Source organism: Brachycentrus maculatus, unplaced genomic scaffold, assembly GCF_059751285.1.
Source record: "Brachycentrus maculatus isolate JH-2025_06_01 unplaced genomic scaffold, ASM5975128v1 h1tg000369l, whole genome shotgun sequence".
Taxonomy (NCBI): domain Eukaryota; kingdom Metazoa; phylum Arthropoda; class Insecta; order Trichoptera; family Brachycentridae; genus Brachycentrus; species Brachycentrus maculatus.
The window spans coordinates 786,739-809,702 of record NW_028281118.1 but is presented as its reverse complement, the minus strand read 5'-3'; the positions used below and the strand labels follow the sequence as shown (position 1 = coordinate 809,702).

The 22,964-nt window shown below is 31.8% G+C and overlaps 2 protein-coding genes across 4 annotated transcripts in view; both read left to right on the top strand.

Annotated features, from left to right (window-relative positions):
- LOC148303425 (protein O-mannosyl-transferase TMTC1-like) overlaps positions 1-4,148 on the top strand; it is a 349,351-nt gene extending 345,203 nt beyond the window's left edge. Inside the window, exons 10-14 of the mRNA XM_088269968.1 lie at positions 299-442; positions 621-820; positions 1,629-1,785; positions 2,566-2,713; positions 3,399-4,148. Of these exons, the coding sequence (XP_088126094.1) occupies positions 299-442; positions 621-820; positions 1,629-1,785; positions 2,566-2,713; positions 3,399-4,013 (1,264 nt within the window). The 3' untranslated portion in view covers positions 4,014-4,148. The remainder of the gene's footprint in view (positions 1-298; positions 443-620; positions 821-1,628; positions 1,786-2,565; positions 2,714-3,398) is intronic.
- A 4,813-nt stretch (positions 4,149-8,961) lies between these two features.
- LOC148303424 (uncharacterized) lies at positions 8,962-17,939 on the top strand. Of its 3 annotated transcripts, none has more exons than XM_088269972.1 (4): positions 8,962-9,041; positions 10,934-11,911; positions 14,291-14,510; positions 15,419-17,939. In XM_088269972.1, the coding sequence occupies exons 2-4, from the start codon at positions 11,138-11,140 to the stop codon at positions 15,751-15,753; spliced, it is 1,329 nt and encodes a 442-aa protein (XP_088126098.1). In that variant the 5' UTR covers positions 8,962-9,041; positions 10,934-11,137; the 3' UTR covers positions 15,754-17,939. The 3 variants fall into 3 exon arrangements, with proteins under 3 accessions (XP_088126098.1, XP_088126097.1, XP_088126096.1); XM_088269971.1 differs by having other exon boundaries at positions 10,931-11,911; XM_088269970.1 differs by lacking the exon at positions 8,962-9,041 and having other exon boundaries at positions 10,753-11,911.
- Positions 17,940-22,964: the final 5,025 nt, after the last annotated feature.

Below are 22,964 nucleotides of genomic sequence, written 5' to 3'. Positions count from 1 at the left end.
ATTGAAAATATGTTTTTTTGGAATTAATTTTGCAATTGGTGGGAATCGAACCCGCAACACTCATTCTCCATTAGAACGTCTACCCAACTAGGCAACAGTAGCTGCATGGCTCTAATTATTATGTTTCTACATACAGTGACATCTGTGAATTAAAATGGAAGCTTGGCATAAGTTGTCTTGAAGTGGTTTGAACCCTGGAAATATGTAGGAATCCTGCATATATCTAGACAGACATTACAAAAGTATTGATATCGCAAGTGCTTGTAAGATTTTAAATGCCTTCTGTTTTACTTTCCAGGCTTTGGCCGAGTTACGCGAGTGCACATAACAACCTCGGAACATTGATCGCTGAAACTTCTCAAGCAGAACGTCATTTCTTGGCGGCCATAAAGTATTCACGCGATCATGTCAACGCTCACTACAATCTTGGAAAATTGTACAGGTAATTTATAAAGATACCACAGAGAAAGTAGAAATATCCGGCAGAAGAAATGTTTGAAACTACAATGAAAACACCATATTTAGGAGTTGGAAATACTAACCAATGTAACTGAAAGGGTAACACTTTATTTCATGTGTCTACTGATTTTAGTATAATTGCAAATTGATTTAATTTTCAGAAGTGACAACCGAACTGCAGAATCACTTCACATGCTTGAGAGATGTGTTACCTTGGACCCAAAGTTTGTACTAGCATACCTGGAATTAGTGAACATGAAGTCGGAGACAATGAAAGGCCCACTATTGAAGAAAGTGATCTCTTTGGAACCAAATAAATGGGAACATTATGTGAGATTTGCACAATGGTTGGAAAATAATGGTAAATATCATAAAATTATAACTTTTTACTAATTTATTTCATTTTCACAACACATTCTCATACAATTATAGTTTTCCATTACATCTTCTATTCTTTCATAGACTAAAATTATTTACATTTTATTTTCAAGACCATAAGTTGTATTACTAACACCATAAAAGAAGACATCATAAACACAATCTCAGGTGTCCATTATATATATCCATATATTGCCGTCATAAGAATAAGAAAGGCGTTTACAAACTAAATAGTTGTAAGATAATGACAAAATATATTTTATGTATTTTAATACAATGCAATACATCATTAATTATTATAAAATTAAAAATATGAGATTGATTTGAAATTTACAAAAAGGAGTATTTTTTTTAATAAATCACAATGAGTAGTACTTTAATTGTTAAAAATAATTACTACGTACTGTACAAATAATATATCAATATTTGAATAAAGATGCTAGATTGTTCCGCATAAAAAAATATAGCGATTTCGATCCAATGGTGCTAAAATATTGTCTATGAAGGCAGAAACAGTGTACGGGATAACAATATATCGTATCATAGGTTATACTTGATAAATCAACAATTTATCTGTATTAGTACTGTACGTAAGTTCAGTAGATATGAGGGTGTTATGAATACTATAATACAAATTAAAATAAAATTATATTATACACATCTTTCTTAATTTGACTTTGTTTTTTCTGGTTTGCATGAATCTATTTACAATAAAAGATTTAACTATTTGGGTTTCTGTTTTAACTCTAGACGTTATGTGATGTTGTTTTAAAACAATTCATTGCTTTCAGCTTTTCGTATGGGTGCACTGAAGATGTATCTAATAGCATTAGGTATCAGCGAGAAGAAATCCACTCAAGACAAAGGTGACATAATTTCATTGAGGGGTGCTTGTCTCTTATTAAGATCTATTGGGCAAAGATCTAGAATTCTTCAGCTAATAACAAGGTAAATTGAACCAATTTAATTGTACAGATATGTATTGTTTATTCCATCTAAAAATTGAAAAATCCTAATCTATTTCAAACAAGGCTCTGTAACAAACTGAAAAAATAATGCAAAATTTTATTCGTCGTCTGCGTTCAATTATTTTATCAATATCTTAATGATTATTATATATCTAAAAAATTTTTAAAAATATCAGCTAAATTAGGTTCTGAACTAATCAAATCACGCATTTTAAATTAATAACGTGATGTAATATAAATAATGAATATGGAATATGATATAAATAATGTTATGAATACATGAATACTGTAAAAAGTTTTTAGTTTCAACATTCAACATTATTCGAAAAAATATATTTTTCTGAAAAAAAAAATTTATACAAAACTTTTTTTATGATCACAAAAGTATCACCAGAAATTCCAAATAATATTACAAAATAATAAATTATATCACCCTTCAAATAAAAACGAACAATAAATCTTTAAAATATCAACAGAAAAGTGATAGAGAACTTAAATCTTTTCATTTTGTTTAATAGATTAAAAATTCCGAATTCATTTACTACTTTTGTTAGTTTATTAACAAAAAACAATAAATGCTTTGAAAATATTGCCGCTCATCTTTTTATAAATGAAAATTAGTAAGTTTTATTTAATTTGGTAATTTAGAATACTATTTATTTTATTATTCCATTATTTTGCAATTAATAAGCTTTTACTCCACTTTAAAAAATTGTCTTTACTGTAAGAGCTAATTCTAAATGCCGTATTTTCTTCATAGGTGGCACGTTGGCAAAAGGTGGGGTGGAGCAATTCACTATGCCAGAGATGTTTACCTTCACCAATGGAAACTTCGACAAGAGCTCAGTAGCCGTGCTAACTACTACTCGCCTCAGCCACTATCACAAGGAGACAGTCAGCCAAACATGGTACAATATTATTTCTATGTGTAACTCTTTTTTCCACACTCTTTTGACTTCCTTTCTTCCTTTCCTAGGTCTGGTTATTTTCATATTAAAAAGCAGAAATAAATTAAATATATATGTTTGATTCCAACATTATAAATGTAGGATGCTAAAAATATTTATTAATTTTGATGTGCGCCATCTATGATATTTTTATGTAAACTCACTGAGATGACAAAACTATGAGTATTCAAACCTAGATGGCAGTATGAGTATTAAACAAAATCACATTTTGCAGTCTTCAGTAGCCTTTTTTTATTGTTATTGGTATTTTTTCATACACAGACTAACTAATTTTTTCTGCTTGACTATTGGTAATTATAACCAAAATATTTTCTGCCAATGTACCTTTGCATTTTTTAAATTAGTACTTTTCTTGAATTTCCACATTTTTTTAGCTTTGTCTTGTACTTTTTATCAGTTAAGGCAATTTCACTGATTCTTATTATGAAATTAATTTTAAAAAACACATTATTAGAAAAGAGTTTTGTATCTCCTTATTAAAAGCATTTTTATAAAATACCGACAGTGGTGTTTTTCTTCAATTTCATTAAAAACCATACAAGTTTCCTTTATTGATATATTCAAATATTTCATAAATGTTTCATATAATCATGTTTTTTTTTTAACAGTTTCTTTCTTTTTACAGCGCGGAAGAACCTGCCTGGATCACTCCATTTTCGATCAAGCTGCTGTTCCGAGGAATATCAACGAACATATTGTTAAACCTCATATTCATCATTCTGGTCACAATCACCTGAATACATTTCAAACCCAGAAACATAACAACAATAAAGAACCCCAACATTCAGACACACCTCCTCAATACTCAAACTCGAAAGCGGATGCGAGTCAACAAACCAATTCTAAGCCGACAATCTTGAAGGATGACAATGACAGTTTTGTAAATGCAACTGAAAATAGGCTCGCGCAAAAATGCAATAAATCAACGTATCAGGGAATCACACCTTCTTATCAGAACGAAGAGAAATATATTGTAAATACTGTTAATTTAAACAGTTCAGTAACGATGGATACCCACGAATCTCTCCTAAGGTGTAATAAATCAGATCTCCATCGCATCAACTTGAAACGAGGACGATGCTTTTATGCAATCCGTTTAGGAAACATGTTGAAATTGTGCAGAAAAATAAAATGTCGAAATAATTCAAAACGGTCAAAGCATTTGAAGAACGGCGACTATAACACTAACGGAGACCCGGTCACCCCTTGGTTGATCCAACATTTTGTCGACGCCTTGTAGGGCTTACTTCAAATTTGCACGTGTGTATATTTAGTAAGCACATTCCAAAAGTATTTATAATGTCCTTTGTTGATAGACTAACTCGCATCGTTGTATGCCATTTTATCATAATGTAAATTTTGAAAACACTAAAATTCAAAACAATAATTAAAAAGAGATTATATTTTTCTGCTAATAAGCTAAGCTGATAAAAATAATGTTGAGTGATAGGTTCCTAGTTATAAATAATTATAATATCTTAGAAATAACTATTAACAACACTGTAAATAAATTCATTTATATATTCTGTATATAAAATAATAAAGACTACGGTTCTTAAACCATAAGGTTTGTGAATATAGTTACATATTACATCGCGTATGATTTTTTTCAATTAGTTTACCTTTGAATATGAACCATATATGTATTTTATTACACATTAAAACTTAAGGTTAGTAGAATTATAAATTTTTCATTTGAAGACAGCTAAAAAATGAAGACATTTATTACAGTTTTGGGTTACCTTTTAGTTCTAATTTCCATATTGAAAAATTAATAAAATGTATGATTGTGTTTAAATCATTTTATAAACAAACTATATTCGGATGGATTTGTCATCATGAAGGGATTGTTATCAAGGCTTTTATTGATATCTCAACAAAGATGTTGAGATGGAGATAATGGAAATCTGGACAGCTATAAAACTTAGGACCTGTTACTGGTTTAAGTGGTCACTTTATACAGTGTAGAAGATTTGTGATGAGAAATTAAATTATTTGCCAAAAATGTGAAGAATATTGTTATCTAAAAGGATTTCAACAATCTTCTTTCTTCTTCTAACCCTCAAATTGCACATAATGGTGCTTGGGGCACTTAAAAGAATAGATACAGTGGAAACGTGATCATCATCTCGTGAATCAAACCCGGAACCTCATGCACAATAGTCAAACATGCTTACTACTACACTTAAACTTTGAATGTTCAAATATCAATGTTATATCAATTTTAAATGTTAGTTTATTTATTTATATTATTTACATACAATTTTTCTTTGTTTCCATATATTTATATTTTTTATAAGAAACGCATAGCAATATATAAATACATTTTATAAAGATTTTGAAAAACACCATAATATTTATTAATGATATGTTATATTGTAACATACTATTATATTTATGCTAATGCATTGTGTAGTGGTTAATTATTAATATTGTGATAATAAAGCCAAATAATTATTGTATACTTAGCGATAATAAACCTTAATCACAAAAATATGTTGTACATCATTTAACACAACGAATTATAAATGCTTCTACAACATATTAAACAGGAATTGATTTGCAAACCAGTGCATTCAATACTATGTATATTTCAATCATTCATTACATATGTACTTACTTAGAAATAGACATAAGGTTCAAGTGTTTGAAAAATGCATACATAATATAATATCCGAGAACATCAATTTAGTTGGTTTGCGATAAGTTGTAGTCTTGAATAAATCGTTTAATTTTTAGAAATAAAATTGTATAAATATGCAGACAATATTGAATTTATTTTTTCTGTTTATATTATTCCTATGCTATTTGTGGTTTTCTTTGACTAGTTAAGGTATTTTGTAAATATATTCAAGGGTTAACCGCAAGAACAATAAATGGTATTTTTAATATTTATTAGGGGAAACATTAACTCTTGACCAAACTCATCTGTTTTATTGAAAATTTTGTAATGAATGTTAAACATTTCCTATCATATTTACATAAAACATGGAGCGTTTTATCTGGATTTCCTTTATTCCATACTATACAGTAATAAAATAGCAGAAAACCTGAATAATTCATGATCTTACTGGAGTGTTTATAATCCTCGTTGCAGATATTCCAATAAATCTTTTTATTGACATTTGTATACACATGTAAAAGTAATAAAGGAATCACAATTTTTGACAATTACCTTTTATTTTTCCTATCCATCATTCATTTTTCTTACATGTTTTCATATGCGTGGGATAACATTCCCATTGCAAGTATTGACTGGTACAAAAAACATAACCCATAAAGCCTACAGTAGTCGATATTCTGTTACAGGCCAGAGACAAGCAGAGTTGAAATAAGAAGATCAACTTTATTGTCGTGACCTAGTCACGGATTACAGTGAAAATATTTATAACCTTTTACCTACGTTATTGTAGAAAAGATCAAATTTACCTTTGCTTAAAAATAAAAACAAATATTCATCCACTTCCTTTGCAGTATCTTTAACATTCTGACCAAAAAAATATTACATGATGTTAGATACAAATTACGTAAGTTAGGTGGTTTAGAAACAATGATATTTCTGCTTCACGGGAAAGAAATTAGAGGGAGAACAGTAAATACAATAAGACAGAATTATTCAACCATTATTATTTCTAGTTTGCCTAATTCTCTTTTCAGAATTGGGCACATAGGGTTGCATACCTAATCTAACAGTTATAACTATATATGATTGGAATTTTTATTCTGTAGTGTAGCGTAATCGCATTTGCCAGTAGCTGGGTTTGATTACCAGGGGATCAAAATGAAGAAAAGAAAGTGATTCTTTTACTGTGTGATATAAATCCGGCCCTAGTATCCAGTCCATCTCCTCTCTCTCTCTCCTATATTCTTCTTCTCACCCTTATCCCGCACCTGATGGTACATAGGTCACTGCATCGTATTGCCGCATATTTATCTCGATCGTTACTTACATAAAGGCAAGGTGATCACAGCGCTTCAGGGATCAGTCCAGGGTAATATTAAATAAATATTGGAGTGGAAATTCACTAATATTTTTTTCACTTTCCCTGGGAATCGAACCCGGGATCTCCAGTACGGTAGCTTAACACACACAGAGCCGGACATATACTTACTTACAAATATACCTTTATTTATAAATTTTCGATCAGGTATGCCAAATACTTGAATGTGGTCAGGTTAGGAGTCGTAACAATCGGCGGGTATGTATGAGGAGATGCATGAACGTGGAAGAGGCGAAGAATGTTTGCAAAGACAGAGTGGTGTGGCGTTCTATTCTCTCTGCCTACCCCTGCGGGGAAGCGGCGTGATGGTTAGTTAGTTAGTTATAAATTCTCATTCATAATTTTTCAATGCAGAGACCAGCTAAGCCGCTATCTTATGTGTATTGTCGGTGGGGTTATGTTTACATTTTTTTTTAAATTTTAATATACATATTTTAATATATCGCTCACTCCTTTCAACAACGTCATATATCAAAAAACTTGATTTTTAAAGAGATCGTTTTTAAAGTTTAAAAATGTAATAAAATGTATACAAAATAAATATCAAGCCACTTATTGAACTTTTTACTGTGCAACAGATCTTTTTAGGTAAAACCTGATTTTTTTCTCCATTTGAAAAATATTTAGTTTATTTAAAAAATAATAATTAAACAATACCTTTCCTTTTCTGCCCTGTAGCGGGTATATATTAAGTTAAAAATATGCGGCTTTTGCTGGGATATATGTAGTACATTTTCTGGACATTCCGAAAATATGCACAACTGAAAACTGATGATTTTTGATATATGACGTTGTTGAAAGGAGTGAGCGAAATATAATATACACACAAAAAAATTACATTTTTTTACAATATAAACTCTTGTTCAACATGACATTGCACTACAAAAGTGAAGTTGATTTATGCTGAGTAACTGACATTGAGGGATTGTAAATGACATGCATTTCATCCTGTAAGCAGCGATGCACACTCGTAGTTCATGCTATGATGCGTATAGAGCGCCCAGTTGTATGTACATGTGTAGCGTGTAGTACGTATATGCAGGTACAATGCATATGGTATCGCTAAGCGCAGAGATTGCATACCGCCAATGCGCCAACGCTGCCCTGACGACAGACGATAAGGACCAACAGTAGCACCTTACTATATTCACCTTTTATACTCTTGACATTGTCGCCGTAATCACTGATAATATTTACTCAGTGCATTTAACCAACGATTCAACTGATGCTGACGAAAACAAACATTGTAAATTTATTTCAAGACAGTAGCATTTTCAGAAGTAACCAACTTTACACACAAAATCTTGAACCATCTTCTATTGGATCGGAAGGCCTGTTGACAATAGTCAATAGGCCGGCTACTCATGAGGAGTTTTACGTGGTTTTCTCCCAGAAATAAAATAGTGAATCGTGTGTATTTAAGACCACAACAATAATGGTGCGTAGAGCACTGCATCAGACAGTGTATCTTTATCTAATCGTAAAGTCAAGAGTAACCATACCTAATTAAATATAAAGGAAAGCTTTTATTTAGCAGGGCCATTTATTTTAATGTATGGTCCTATTTTACATGCCGGGAAACGCCTGAAGACATGATTTTAATTTTTTTTGCAGCTTATAATTTAAATACACTCAAAATGTTAGAAAATATAAATTTATAACTTTTTTCATTTTTATTCAACCTAAAAATATGCTTGCACTTCGTACTTTGTAGTAAGCAACTGTTTATGTATTGACTAAAGTATATAATGGCATTTTTTATCAAGGGGTATCTTTTTAGATGTTCCTTACTGTCATTTAAGCTGAACATACGGATGATTTTTTTTACTACGGGCGCACATCGATATGTAGAATGTATGATAGAAATCCCTGGTTGGGATATGTTTTGCTTGCATAATTTCTAGAAAAGGCAGAGAATTCGTATCATACACAACTATAATTCGTATCATAAGTAAATAAATCGTATACAAAAATGACATTTCCTGGCTTTTATTTCGGATTATTTCATTAAATAACATTTCTTTTTTTAAATGCCTACCGCAATTATTTGTAAATTTACATACATAATGTAGACAGAAGTATAATACGTACGTTATCATTAATCAGATAACTAAGGAAGCATTAAATATTTAACTTTGGAAGTATAAATACCCATCCTAATATTTTATTACCACAATCGAGCTTCGCATTTGTTTTAGTAATTGCTTAATTTAATTGAAATAATGTAGTGCTTTTGTTGAATTCTTCGTATGGTTTGTTTGAATTCGGTAGGTTTATTGATAAAAATAAAATATGTATTTCAAACATTATGTTATTCACTATTTACGGCTTTATCTCGAGTGTTGACTCGAAGTGTATTGACAATTTAAGAAAATTTAATTACGTGTTTTTCAGATTTTAAAATTATTATTTTATGGTTATTTTTAAAATCATTTTGGATATTTTTATTATTTCATTCTATTTTTATATTAGTTTATAATTACGTTCACATTTTTTTATTTGGCGTCAATACGATGGCGATAACTGTACTTAATAAAAATGTAATTGAAATGGATTTCAGCATAATAATTTAAAACTATATACTTACCTGTATTTTCATATATTGCGTATATGCAGATAATTGCATAATTTTGCGTCCATATAAAATTATCCATTATTATTATTATATCACAATATATTATTTTTGTTAACTTTATTATTATTTTGTTTTAATCTTTTGTATTTTTTTGTAATGGCAATTTCACGTCATGTAATTATTTTAGTATTATGTACTTTAGAGTATATGAAAAATATGTCCATTATATTTAAATTTGAAATTATGTGAACTGTATTCATCTATTATTTGAATTACTTTTATAATATTACTTTTATAGATATTTATATATTTCTAAATCTATATCCACATCCCACTATTTTTTTTTTAAATATTTCACTTATCTTGTTTTTAATTAACTCTTTTTCAGCTTGATTGATTTATTGCATTATTCTCAAAATGCACAATGATGGTATTGGTATCTTTTTTAATATTTCATGAATCTTGTTTTTAATTGATTAAACTCTTTTAGTTAGATTGATTTATTGCATTTTTCTCAAAATGCAGTATAATGGTATTATAAAATATAATAAATACTTTATGTTTCAATTTGTACTTCCTATTGTGTGTGTAAAATATTTACCGTTTTATAAAATTATTTAAAAATTATTGATAAACTAAATAATTAAGTTATCAATAATTGAAAAACTAAAATTCTTGATGGCTAAATAATTTAACAATGTTTTGAAATAATGCTTTGTTTTAAATTTCGTTTACTGTATACAGATGATCATTATTGTGGTAAAATAAGAATTAAATTATGGAACTGCAGCTCACCACAACCTATTTTTATTTTCAATTCCACTTATTTAATAGTAACGTGATTCGGCAATATTTTAATCAAATTTCAAAATATATGTTTTTTACCCATCAAACATTGTAAAAAAAAAATACAAATTACTTCCACTTATTGCGTCATTCGATATGCATATCGGTACAGACAGTTTTGGAATGTTTAAAAATTTCCAAATAATTAATATATTTTATGTTATATAATTTGAATAAGCTGAAATCAATATTTCACCTTTGTTGCCTTAATGGTAAGTTACTCGTGCGCTAAGCTTATATTGAAGACAGACTTATTATCTACAAATATACCTGCATACTTTAGTGAACGGAGCATAATATTAGTAAAATATTCATGTCAAATCTCCAAGAATAGAATTCATCTGGAAAGGTTTCCGTATTCCGTTTGAACGGAATATGAATGAGGTATTTTAAATTATCGCGTATTTTGCTACATAGCATAGCAACCGTAGGAACGTCTATAGTCTATACTCTATACTATGTGCTATGGTAGTATTTTTGTATTGTTAAAACATACCTACATACGTGTAGGTAGTTAACGACTTGCGAATTAGTCGTCTTCAGTAGTTTGCCATTAGTATATTTGTTCTCGTTAGTATTTAACGGTCTCTTGGAAATATCGTTCGTGTGGATTTAAAAACACACACTCAATTTTATTTGTTCAATATTGAGATGTGTGTTACGATATGTGTGTCAATCCTTTATCGGTGACGGATGAGGTGATCTTAAATGATTATTTAATCCTTTTATTTCCAGCAGTTCGCTGATAAGCCGGGAAACATTCGCGAAGTAAATAAACACCTTTGTCTCGAGGTAAAATTTATGAAATCTATAGTTTTTTCAAGTACGAGTGGAGGAGAAGTGGTAATTTGGAGCGATTTACGATATAAATACTTACAAAAGCGAATTATATATTCAGTTTCAACTTAACTCTTGCATGAGCCGTGATCGATCAGTCGTGAAATGAATGTAACAGTGAAAGTTTTGTGTCAACTGACGATTTTCCTCGTCGCGTTTCTGGGCCATGGCGTTGCCAAATACTCGGCGGAATCGGAGTTCAACGATCGTGGAAATTCTGACTTAGGGCTTTTCGAAACCGAAAGTCAATACTCGGAATTCTCGGATGACGCAACCTACGGGGATGGTGGACCAGTATATTACGGCAGGGAGAGAAGGGACATAGAGGGTCGCGCGAGGCGAGAAAGCGAATTCGAAGAAAAAAAGAAGAACAAATACGAGAAAGAACAAGACTGGAACGCAGAAGAGATCCAGATAGAAGAAGGAGAAGACGGTCCATACGATGAAACCATTTCCGAGGAACTCGACGTAGAATCTACGAAAAAGAGCAAATCACGAAAAGCTCGAAACGTGGACTATCGCAAAGAAGTCAGGTACAAAAATCATCGCTACGACGATGACCTAGCTTTCGAAGAGAGCCATCCGGCTCCTAGCTACTCCAGGGGGATGAGAACCACCACCCAGTACGAAGTCCACGAGGTCTCTGAGGACGAAGACCCCCTCGTCTCGGAGACGAGGTCCCCGCCGGCCGTCCTGTTCCACGAGGGGGCGCAGTACGTGCGGGTGGCGGACCAGCGCCAGCACGCGGGCGCTCCGCCCCTCGCGCGCTATGTGGACCAGTCCCCGGCCGCCAGCGGCAAGGGGCCTCACGGGCACCACCACGCGGCGGGAGGGGGACACCACCATCACACAGCGCATAAGGACGGTCACGGCCACAAGGTAACAAAACAAATTTCATACATACGGTACATAAATAGTTCTATCCTAATGTCTTTGCACTGTTCCGTGTCTGTTTGTTTTGTTTAACATTTTCAATAAATTTCGCAACTTATTTTTTTAAATTCTTTTGCAAGAGAAGGTCTGTCAGGAAGCCTAGATGCTTCTGTATCAGATCTAGTAATGTGGTGAGACAGTTTTTAATATTCCATGTCTGTCTGCTGTGCAAGTCGGGGTTGTGGAGGCGTCTGTGTACCGGCCAACGTCAGGTCGGAATTGGATCAAGCTGACTAACTGAATTAGCTAATCCCTTTCACTACCTATACCGGGGCACTTCTAGAAAATTTTGTGGTTTTACAAAAATTTTGTGAAAACAAAGTGACAAGGATATCGAAAGCTCTTTAATGTTAATTTACAGTAAAATCGGGATACAGTTTTGTTTCACATTTTCTATAAATTTCGCAATTGAGTTCTTAAAACAAAACAAACAAAAAATTGTTTTACGAGAGAAGGTCTGTCGGAAGCCTAGATGCATTCTGTATCAGATCTGGGAATGCGGCGGGACAGCTTTCAAAGTTTTATCCTACATAATATAAATTAATACACAATGCGGCTCGACAAACACTTGCATCGGAAATAAATAGTGCGAAGGCAATGGCTTTATAAATATTTCCGGTAGCTCAAGAAAGCTTCCTGCTAAGCCCCTCCATATTTTACCATGTTACAATACCTCAAAATATTTCACGCGCGGTTCAATCGTTTCATTGAGCAATTGTTGCATTCAAAGTTAATTACCCGATTTGCGATATCCCAATGAAACCTATTACACTGATTCATTATTTCCTAATAGACTCGACCAGATCAATCAGAACCTAAAATCTGGTACTGTCAAAAATCTACGTAATCAGAGAGCATGTATGACTAGATGAATGTAAAGGATATGAAGGAAGCTAGGAGTCTGTCAGGATATAATATTGTGGCGTTCATTTCTCTCTGCCTACCTCTGAATGGAAACGGCATGATGGTAGTAGCAGTAGTAGTAATATAAGGCTGAAGCTCACTTAAATGATTTGCATAACAGGAACACATGAGTATTGTGCATCGTTGCAATAATTTAACTTAATTTTCTACCATCGTTCCTCATCCTGTACCAATTGATGTTGATCCATTTTCCAATACGCATTATTGGCATTAATCTTTTACTTCCGCGATTAATTTTCCAGCGAGTAATAGTAGCAATTGTTACCTTAAAATTTTATAACGAATGGCTTATGAAATTCCACAGCAAATAAACGATTCATATATTTATTTATTTTAAATAGATTTGTAATTAATAGTAGATTCTCAAATAAAAATACCGAAATATTGTTTTGACTCTCGTTAATTTTTTATTACTATTATTTTTATAAACATTTAAAAACAACGAAAAACTCAGTTTGAAAAAAAATTCTAGTAATTTTAAATACACTAAAAAATATTTGTGTAGTTTATAAAGCTGTATATAAAAACTTTTAGTTGAATTATAGTATTTGTCCACCTACGTAGTGCGTTTGGCTACCATTTTGGGGCCGAGTTCGATTCCCAGGGGTCAAAATAAATAAGGGGGTTTTTTAATCCGAAACTTTAATTACTACCCCGGACTGGTAACTGAAGTACAAGGCTAATCACCTTTCCTTCATGTGTTAACGATCAACACTGTTTATGTACGATGCAGTGCCCTATGCACCATTGGGTGCGGATAAGAGTAAGAAAAAGTATGTATAACGGTACTCTACGTTTATATTTACAGATTATATACGGTATACTAGTACATACATACATAGCAATGCAATTTTATAATAATAATAATAATAAATCCTTATCCGCACCCCAATGGTGCATAGGGCACTGCATTATATAAACACAGTGTTATCTTGATCGTCGACACGAATGAAAGGTTATCAGCCCTCCGCTTCAGGTACCAGTCCAGGGTAGTAATGAATAAATATTAGAGTGAAAAATTCACTTATTTATTTGACCCCCCCTGAGAATCGAACCCGGGACCTCCAGAACGGTAGCCGAGCGTGCTGACCATTACACTACGGAGGCGGACATATATAAAATTATATACAAACAAAAAACAAAATAAATAAATCATAAAAACAATTACTATAGAGGAAGACATGATCGAGTATTGAAAATACTTGGGCGTGGTCAGGTCAGGAGTCGGAATAATCGGCGGGTATGTATGAGGAAATGCATGAATCTGGAAGAGATTGGTCTGGCGATCACTGCCTACACTTACGGGGAAGTGGAGTGATGGTTATTTAGTTAGTTATATCCATACATATTTGTATATCAAATCAGCTTCTTTTAATTCGTGATTTTTCCTCTTTTATGCAGGCTGACAAGGGGTATAAATCGGTGCACCATAAAGAGCGTGGTAACAAAGGCTCCGACGGCCACGAAAAGCACTCGAAGCACTACGACGAGCATGGTGGTAAGAAGCACAACGATCACGATTCGGCCAACCACCATGGAGAGCACCATGAAGCAGCCCATGGGAAGAAGGGCGGCAAGTTCGAAGAGGAAAAGGGCCACAAGAAGGGACACAATACTAAAGGTAAAAATTAAGTATTTTGGGAGTTTACTGATTTTTAAAGGAACGTACGAACCTCCCTGTCCTATATTTATAATTTTTTGATATCATATTTCCAGCTCACTTTCAAATCGATACATGATTTTTTTATCTAAGAAATTTTATATCGAATGAGTGAATGGTGCACTGCAACCAAATAAAAACCGATCAGCGAAAGCTAAACTAGCTGTACACAACCGAGTCCTGGTAACAACCCTAATATATGAAAGTGAAGCATGAAGTTGGGAAAAGTTAATGAAATTAGACTGAACACAGTCGAAATGCGATCTCTCAGACGAATGTGCGGTTAAACGGTGTATGCTTGACTTTCGAATGGTGATATGAGCAAAGAATGAAATGCTGAGATTAAGCTTTATCGATAAAATTAAGAAAGGTGTGTCGAGTTGGTTTGGACATATGAATCGAATAAGTAAAGAACAAAAAATGATTTTTTTAGGGGAAAGTATGTAATTGGAATTTTTTTCTAAAACTTTTTTTATTTCATTACAAGATATGAGGAACCGAATAACGGATCCGTCATATTTTTGTATTTTTCTGAACTTACCCAATTTCTGGTCATGAATATTGCGGGCTGACATACAAAATGGAATGCTTTCATATCGTTTCAAAGATACATATATCAATGCATGATCAAGAGGTGCAATAAAAAGTCAATAAATTTTGCGTATGGTAATGATAAATACAAAAATTACATTTTAATTTTTTTTCATATGTAAGGAATGTCAAATCCAATATCCCAAACGCAATATTGGATTGGAGGGCAATTACCTAATTATTTGTTTTTAAAAACCGATTGTAGTTATGTGTGTGTTAGGACTTTGGCCATTCTAGAAATGTGGTTTTAAAGATTTTTTTCTGATCGATATTTCCAGGCTATCACAACAAATACCACAAGGACGAATACCACAAGGAGCACAAGTTCTACGACGACTACCACAAGAGCGGATCCCACGCCCGCTACGGGGACTTCCACGCCAAGCACGGCGCCAAGGAGGGCGGCAGCCACAAAGGGGCCCACCACGACAGCGGCAAGCACCAGCAGCACTCGGGCAAGAAGGGCCACCACGAGAAGGGCCATTCGGACCAAGACCACAAGGCGCACAAGAGCGAACAGGGGTACGACAAGCATCACGCGCACCACTCCGACTACGCGAAGAAGGGTGGACACCACGGCGGCAAGACGTATGGATACAAATCCGGACACTGAGATCATATCTTCAGCAAACAGAAAACATTGAATTTTTTGGGTAATATATCCAAAATTAAACAAGGTTATCGGATTTAATTCCACTTTTATTAACATATATATCGTTGTCGTACAGGAGAAAGTAACTAACAAAACGTAAAATGTTCAAAAGGGCCAGTTAAGTCACTTTCGCTTGGCAAGAAAATAAACATTAATGCAGTTAGTTATTTTTAATAAGTCAATATATTATACTTCCTACTTTAAAATCCTTTGGGATTTTTTTCAGGGCAATATTAAGATATCAAATAATCAATGATCACGTTTTAGTAAAAAAAATGCACTTGGTCACTTTCTCCTGTATTACTACGATATATATGATAATATGTGACGCGTTTCGTCTTATTAAGACATTATCAAACATTCTAGCTCAAACCCAGAAAATGTAGGTGGCACGGCCCCTATTAATAGCCACAATAATTAGTTTAATTACACAGAATAAGTTTTACCATCCAAATCCGATTTTCGTGTCATTTTTAACCATTCCTTTCAGTATAATAAATCAACAAGACGAAACGTCCCATAATAAATGTTAATAAAAGTAGAATTGAATCACCTTGCTCAATTTTGGATATATTACCCAAAAAAAATAACATGGAATTCTACCAACTGTCTGCAGTTACAATAAATAAAATAAAAACTTTATAACAATTTGAAGACAATCTGACAATCTGAAGTTTTCTCTTGATTGGATTACTAGATGTAATTTTTATTATTTATGACCTATCTGATTTCTCATAGGTAGCATTTGCGGATGTCCTCACCAAAACGTTACATTCGATTATAAATGATTTTAAGTAATCCGGAATTCTAGCTTATAAAATTGTTACGTTTTGGTGCGATTTAATGATTTCATATTGGTTTCACACAGGATTGGTCACGTTTTGTCGCAACTTTAATTAAGATTTCGATAGAATACAGTAAACAGAACAAATTGCATTTAATTTTTTTTTTTTTTTGGAAATGAATCTTTTTGGTGAGGACCTCCACATTTATTATACAGGGTGGCGCGCAAAATAAATCATCCTATGGCAAGATGCTATTTTTTTTGTTAATTACCTTGTACGTCAATCATATTTGACATTTGTGAACTAGACAGCTGAAGTATACAAATAAATTTAAGATGGCATAAAATTAAACATCCAATTTTGTTTTTGAATAACTAACAAAAAAATATTTTGAGTGTCGGAAATCTTCATTTGGACCAATACTATACACGACATGATATCGGTAAAGTGGTTGCCGCTATTGTTGATACACATTTGCACCCGTTTTATCAATTTGTTTGCAGATTGCAGCTTTCTAGTTCAAAAATGACAAGTATGATTGACGTAAAGACGCCATTTGCAAAAATTATAACATCTTCCGATAGTTTGATTAATTTTGTGCCACCGTCTATATGCGAATAATAATAAATTATATAAACTTAATCACGAATGTAAACAAAATTTTCGTCTAGTATAGCGTTTCCCATTTTTAAGACCATTCCGACATATTTTTTTTGCCTTTAACCCAGCGAATGTAGCTTCTTTAACTTTGAGAATTATTAGTTTAATTAGACAGATTAAGTTTTACCATCCAAATCAGATTTTTGTGTGATTTTTTTACCATTCCTTTTTTAACCATTACAGTTTAAAAAATCACCTCTGTTATCAGTATTCTCTTCTAAATATAATAATAAATATATAATATTATAGCTTGTTACATAGACGTTTTCATTAAATATGTATTAGATGTATTCAATACCAAATTATCTATTAATGATTTTGTTTGGAAGCCTTCAAATATTATAAATCATAATATATTCGTTATGTATCTAGGTAATATGATTATTTAAATATTTTAAACCCACAAAACATACGTGTCATAGCTTGATTTAGACTTATATTTTCGTTTTAAAATGACTAGATATAGGTTTTTCCTATAGTTTAATTATTTATTTACAACTCTACAATGTATAAAGTTTATTCCCACACATCACGGTTTTAATAACATTTTAGATATACATTTTCTTGGCCAAATTTTTCAATGTTTAAAGAAATACTTTGATTTTTATATTTATAATTAAGTTTAATAAAATTGTTTAATTGTTGAAAAAATGTACTCTGTTTATGTTTGTACAAATAAAATATTGAAAATGTTTTTACTGTGTTATTTATTCAATTTATAACGATGTTCATAAAATTTCACTGCAACGATAATGAAATGGAGGTAAAAATTAATTATTTAGCTTTGTATTTAGTTAATTATTCAATACAGCCTGTTCACAGTTATTTTACCTCTAGTTTTTTTTTTTTATTATTTATACTGCCAAATAAATCATTAAAAAAAACACAGTTATTTTACCTCTAGTTTTATTAATTTATTTTTTTAATTATTTATACTTCCAAATAGTTAATTTAATTTTTTTTTTTTAAAATAGAGGTAAAATAACTGTGAACAGACTGTATATAATGTGGAGATAGCTTTAACTTTATTTCTATCGACTTTTGGATTTTGCAACTGGTTGGGAAGCTTATATGTATGCCTATATCTCATACAATTTCGTTTGTTTGCTTTCTTTCGTTTCTTTATTTTAATAAAAAAAACACAAATGGCCCATATTATTCTAGCCTGATACTACTTTGCTTGGTAGGATGTCTCTCTTTGGTTTGAGATGGAATTGGGGATAATTGTTAATCCCAGCAAATTAGTTTTGCAACCATAGTTTATATGACCAAAAAGGATGTAATGTTGTTTTTTCCACCTTTAAGAAATACAGCCAAATTTTCACCGATACACTACGATTACGTCGTGTAGATAAATTATTTATACGTATTTAAAATCGAGCGTTAGGCTGAAATTACAATGATATAGATAACTTGAGCTTTACTTTATGACTTTTATTTTATACAATTTATGCACTTTTAATTCGGTTGTCAGTCAGTAATATCCGACTGTTAATGATACCGAAGAGAAAATGAATGAAAATGAGTCTTTAACGAATATAAGTAAAGTTGAAGTTATCTAACTTTCGTATTATGCCTTGATCAAATCTTTGAAATTGTTTAGTGTACACAATAACAAAAAAAAATATAAATATTTATTTATTTGAACAAGTGAAACACAATGTGCAAGAAACGGAAAATTAAGATACATATTATGAAATGACAGTGGCAACACAGTATTCAAGGAAAAAATCATTTTTACCAAATTGAAAAATAATCAGGTGCATATACCATATTTACTCTAATTTATTATTAGAAAGGTACTAAATATAAACAGTTTGGTAGTTTATATATTTTTAGAGGAATTGAATAATTAGAAGAAAAATAAAAATTTACTTCTTCAAATTTCATAAATTAGTCGGGTTCTTTGATACAATTGAACCGTACTATTTTTAAACAGTATTTAACAGAGTATAGTCATAATTTTGTTTGAAAAGTTTTATTTCCTTTATCCTAACATTACCTTAAATAATTCGGCAATAAATAAAAAGTACGTTCGCATTTTCTCATAAAATTACCAAGACATTTAAAAATACGGTTTTGAAGTTAATTTTATTTTTTATATTATTTATTATATACCATGTAATCAAACAATATCCTTGAATAACACTTAAGCGTAAAAGAACGTGACAGTCGAACCCGACACGTTTTTCATTCGATATTTATATTATTTTCTCCGAAGTCCTTGAATTTACAAATTATTGAGAAATTTCTTAATAATATTAAACGATAAAAAGAGGGTTGAATTGTTATTTGATTATATTTTGAAGCCTTGGCTGGTATGCCTATATCTCATACAGATTCGTTTGTTTGCCATATTCATCTTTAAAAAAAAAGGTAAATGGTTTTTAAACAAGTGGATCGTACTTCAGATGACAACTTGGCCTGGCCAGTTATTCCAGCCTGATACTACATACTTTCCTGGTAGGATGTTTCTCTTAGGTTTGAGATGTAATTAAGGATAATTTAACTCAATACCCTTTTATTACTTGGATTACAATTTACATGCAATTTTTATACAAAAAAACTTTACGCACAATCATTTTCATAAAAAAATCTTGTTGCGAACAGTAACAAGATTTTTAGACATCTTATTTTAGACAATTTAGACAGAAAATTGCTCTATACTAATTTATCAAATTGCCAATAGAGCTAATTACGTGGAATATCTCCTCTAGGACATTTTAGAGATTATCAAGAAATCCAAAACTGAACTCGTATTTTTGTAAAAAAAGCTACTTTCAGGTATCTTACGAAAATGAGGCTGTATAAAATATGTAAAATTATTATTATTATTTTCAATTATAATAAAATAAAAATTATGTAAAGAACATGTAAGTATTATATTTCCACACAGACTATACTAAAAAATTCTAACAAACATTATCAAAATATATTTTAATATACATTCATTTATTACTTTTTTTTCAAATAAATATTTTTTTCCAATGCAAGATACGGCTTTATTTTATTTCATAATAAATTAGAAAGTGCAATAAATTCCTAGGCGTTCCGAGTAAGCAATTTTCCATTTTCAAGGTTTCCTTTGTGACTCCATAATTATTATTTGGCATAGTTGGGTCACCACGCCTCGTTACAGCTATTTCGGTATAATTTGAAACGAAAGGACGCAATAAAATTTAGACTGCGAAGAAAAGTATGTAATATAATGAACATTAATGTCTAATTTTTTATTCGACCCCGGACTAGGGGAAATAGATGCCATAGCAACATAAGGAAATATTCATAGAGTCCATAAGGTTATTGGATTGCAAATTGGTGTTAGTAATCTAAGAATTACCATTGATTTGGAGTTAATCTAAACATATTTTGGCTTTCTCAAATAGACAGAAGATGCAAGCCTGAGAATTCCAGAGATTACGACTCTAAGAATATCCCTATTAAATGTGTCTTACTTAATATGAAACATCTACCTAAATGTTATATGAAAGAAGCAGTCTGAGCATCCCTGGGCTTACGACCTGGCATTTGGCTGTCTTAAAGTGTAAACTTTGTGCACTTGAAACGTTCATCATTGTGCGCATTATTGAACATCCACATAGCATTATTTTTATTTTATTTATCATCAGTTGAGAGTTTGTGAAGTTTATACACTTCTCTAGTAGAAAATGAGTGAGTTTTTATTTTAAAGAGAACCTGAAATATTGATATATTGATTATCAACATTTTTTCAGATGATATATCAATATATTGTGCATAGCTTCGCCTCAGTTAAGACGCCAATGTATTATATATATATATATATATATATATATATATATATATATATATATATATATATATATATATATATATATATATATATATATATATATATATATATATATATATATATATATATATATTATAATGGAGATACGGCATCTATCGGTACTCTACCATACTAACAAAATATTTAAAAAATGAAATATTTTTATATAGTGCAATATTTTTTAGGAACATTTAATTTTTGCAACATAAAGCATTGCCAGTGAGTGCCTTTCCTTACTTATCTAATTAGCTCATAAAACATTAATCAGATTACAAAATATCTCAATTCAATCGGCGGCAATCGATGCAATGGGAAAGATAGTCATTTCTAGAAAAATCTGTGTTTTTCATATTTAGCTGCGGCCCGGTGGTCGCGGAGGCAGAACGGACTGTTTACCACACTTTCATTTGTGTACATTGATTTGCTGCGAATAATTTCAATCGTTACATTTCACATGGAAATAAAACTGGCTCTTATCTCCTATTCACAGACAATGTTGATCAAGTATAAACCCAAACAAACAGCATTAAAAAAAACATAGCTGATTCATCGTTGAAAATTCTTATTTAGTGGAATATCAATATTGATTTAGAATATTTTTGTATGTGTAATATTTTTTTGGCTTTGGATATGAGTTATTAATGCCAATAAAACCGTATCAACATAACTTTTTTTTAAATTACGGAGCTAAAATTTTAACAGTATTTAAAATAGAGATAGATGTGTGCATAAATATGTACTACAAAATGTTTTACCTAACGTCCTAGTGACTTTGACATCTAGCTATGGCTTATGAAACACCGCTTATAATGTTCCTACATAGGCCCGACTTTATAAGTATTATAATACTATACATATAATGCTATAGCATATTCCTACATGGAGTGTACTCTTTACGTTTAAAGTTTCTACAATTTACTGTAATTCACGAGTAAAAATTCGAGGCAAAAACACTCACTATCTCGTTAAAAGCACGGTTAAAATAATTCAATGATTCTTCTATCATTCTATCACGTAACGAGAATGCCTGACGTTGGATGGACATGACCAGGGGCGCGCATTCCATACAGGCAGAAAAGCAGTGCCTATCCTAACTTATCCGCGTGACATATAAAAGCGCAACCAGTACCTACCCTAACTTACTAAGTAGTACCTAGCTTACTTTACTACCTACCTTTTTTCAAAACCCACTATCCACCCGCAGTGGTTATAAGTCCTGGGGGACTCTTCGTCAACTGCGCATAGAGAAATAATTTTAATTTTTTTTTTTTTTTTTGTTTATTTTTGGCAAAGCACCCAATTTTGGGTGATACCTGCCATACTAGTGATTTTATATACTTAAATAATTTTTTTTTTTTTATTGATTTTTTTTGGGGTCACACGCTTTTGCTATACTTTTTTAAATGTTTAATAATCGCACCGTTAACATTTTTCGAGTTCATTGACAATAGGTGTTGGACATTCAGCGGGAAGGACAAACCCTCAGACCGAATGTCCTGAATGAACTCGAGGTTAGGGAGTAAGGGGCAGTTGAAAAATACGTGGTCAGCAGTCTCATCCTCCTGTCCACACGCGCACAACGAACAAGTTAGAATATTAATCCTTTTGAGGTGGGATGCAAGTACTGTGTGTCCGATCCTCAGCCTATACAGAAGGGACACATTCAGCTTGGGAATCCTAACTTTGCGGAACCAAGGGGATTTGGGTATCACGGGTTGGATTGACTTGTAATAGGATCCAGTGGATGTTATGGAGAACATTTCATTCCATTCCTCGCTTGCACCAGCTTTGAGCCCACTAAGGTAGTCAGGAATGGGAAGGGTGAATAGACTGGGAACCACGCCACAGTCCCGGGCTTCCTTGGCCATGGAGTCCACCCTCTCATTACCTGTAATTCCTATATGAGATGGAATCCA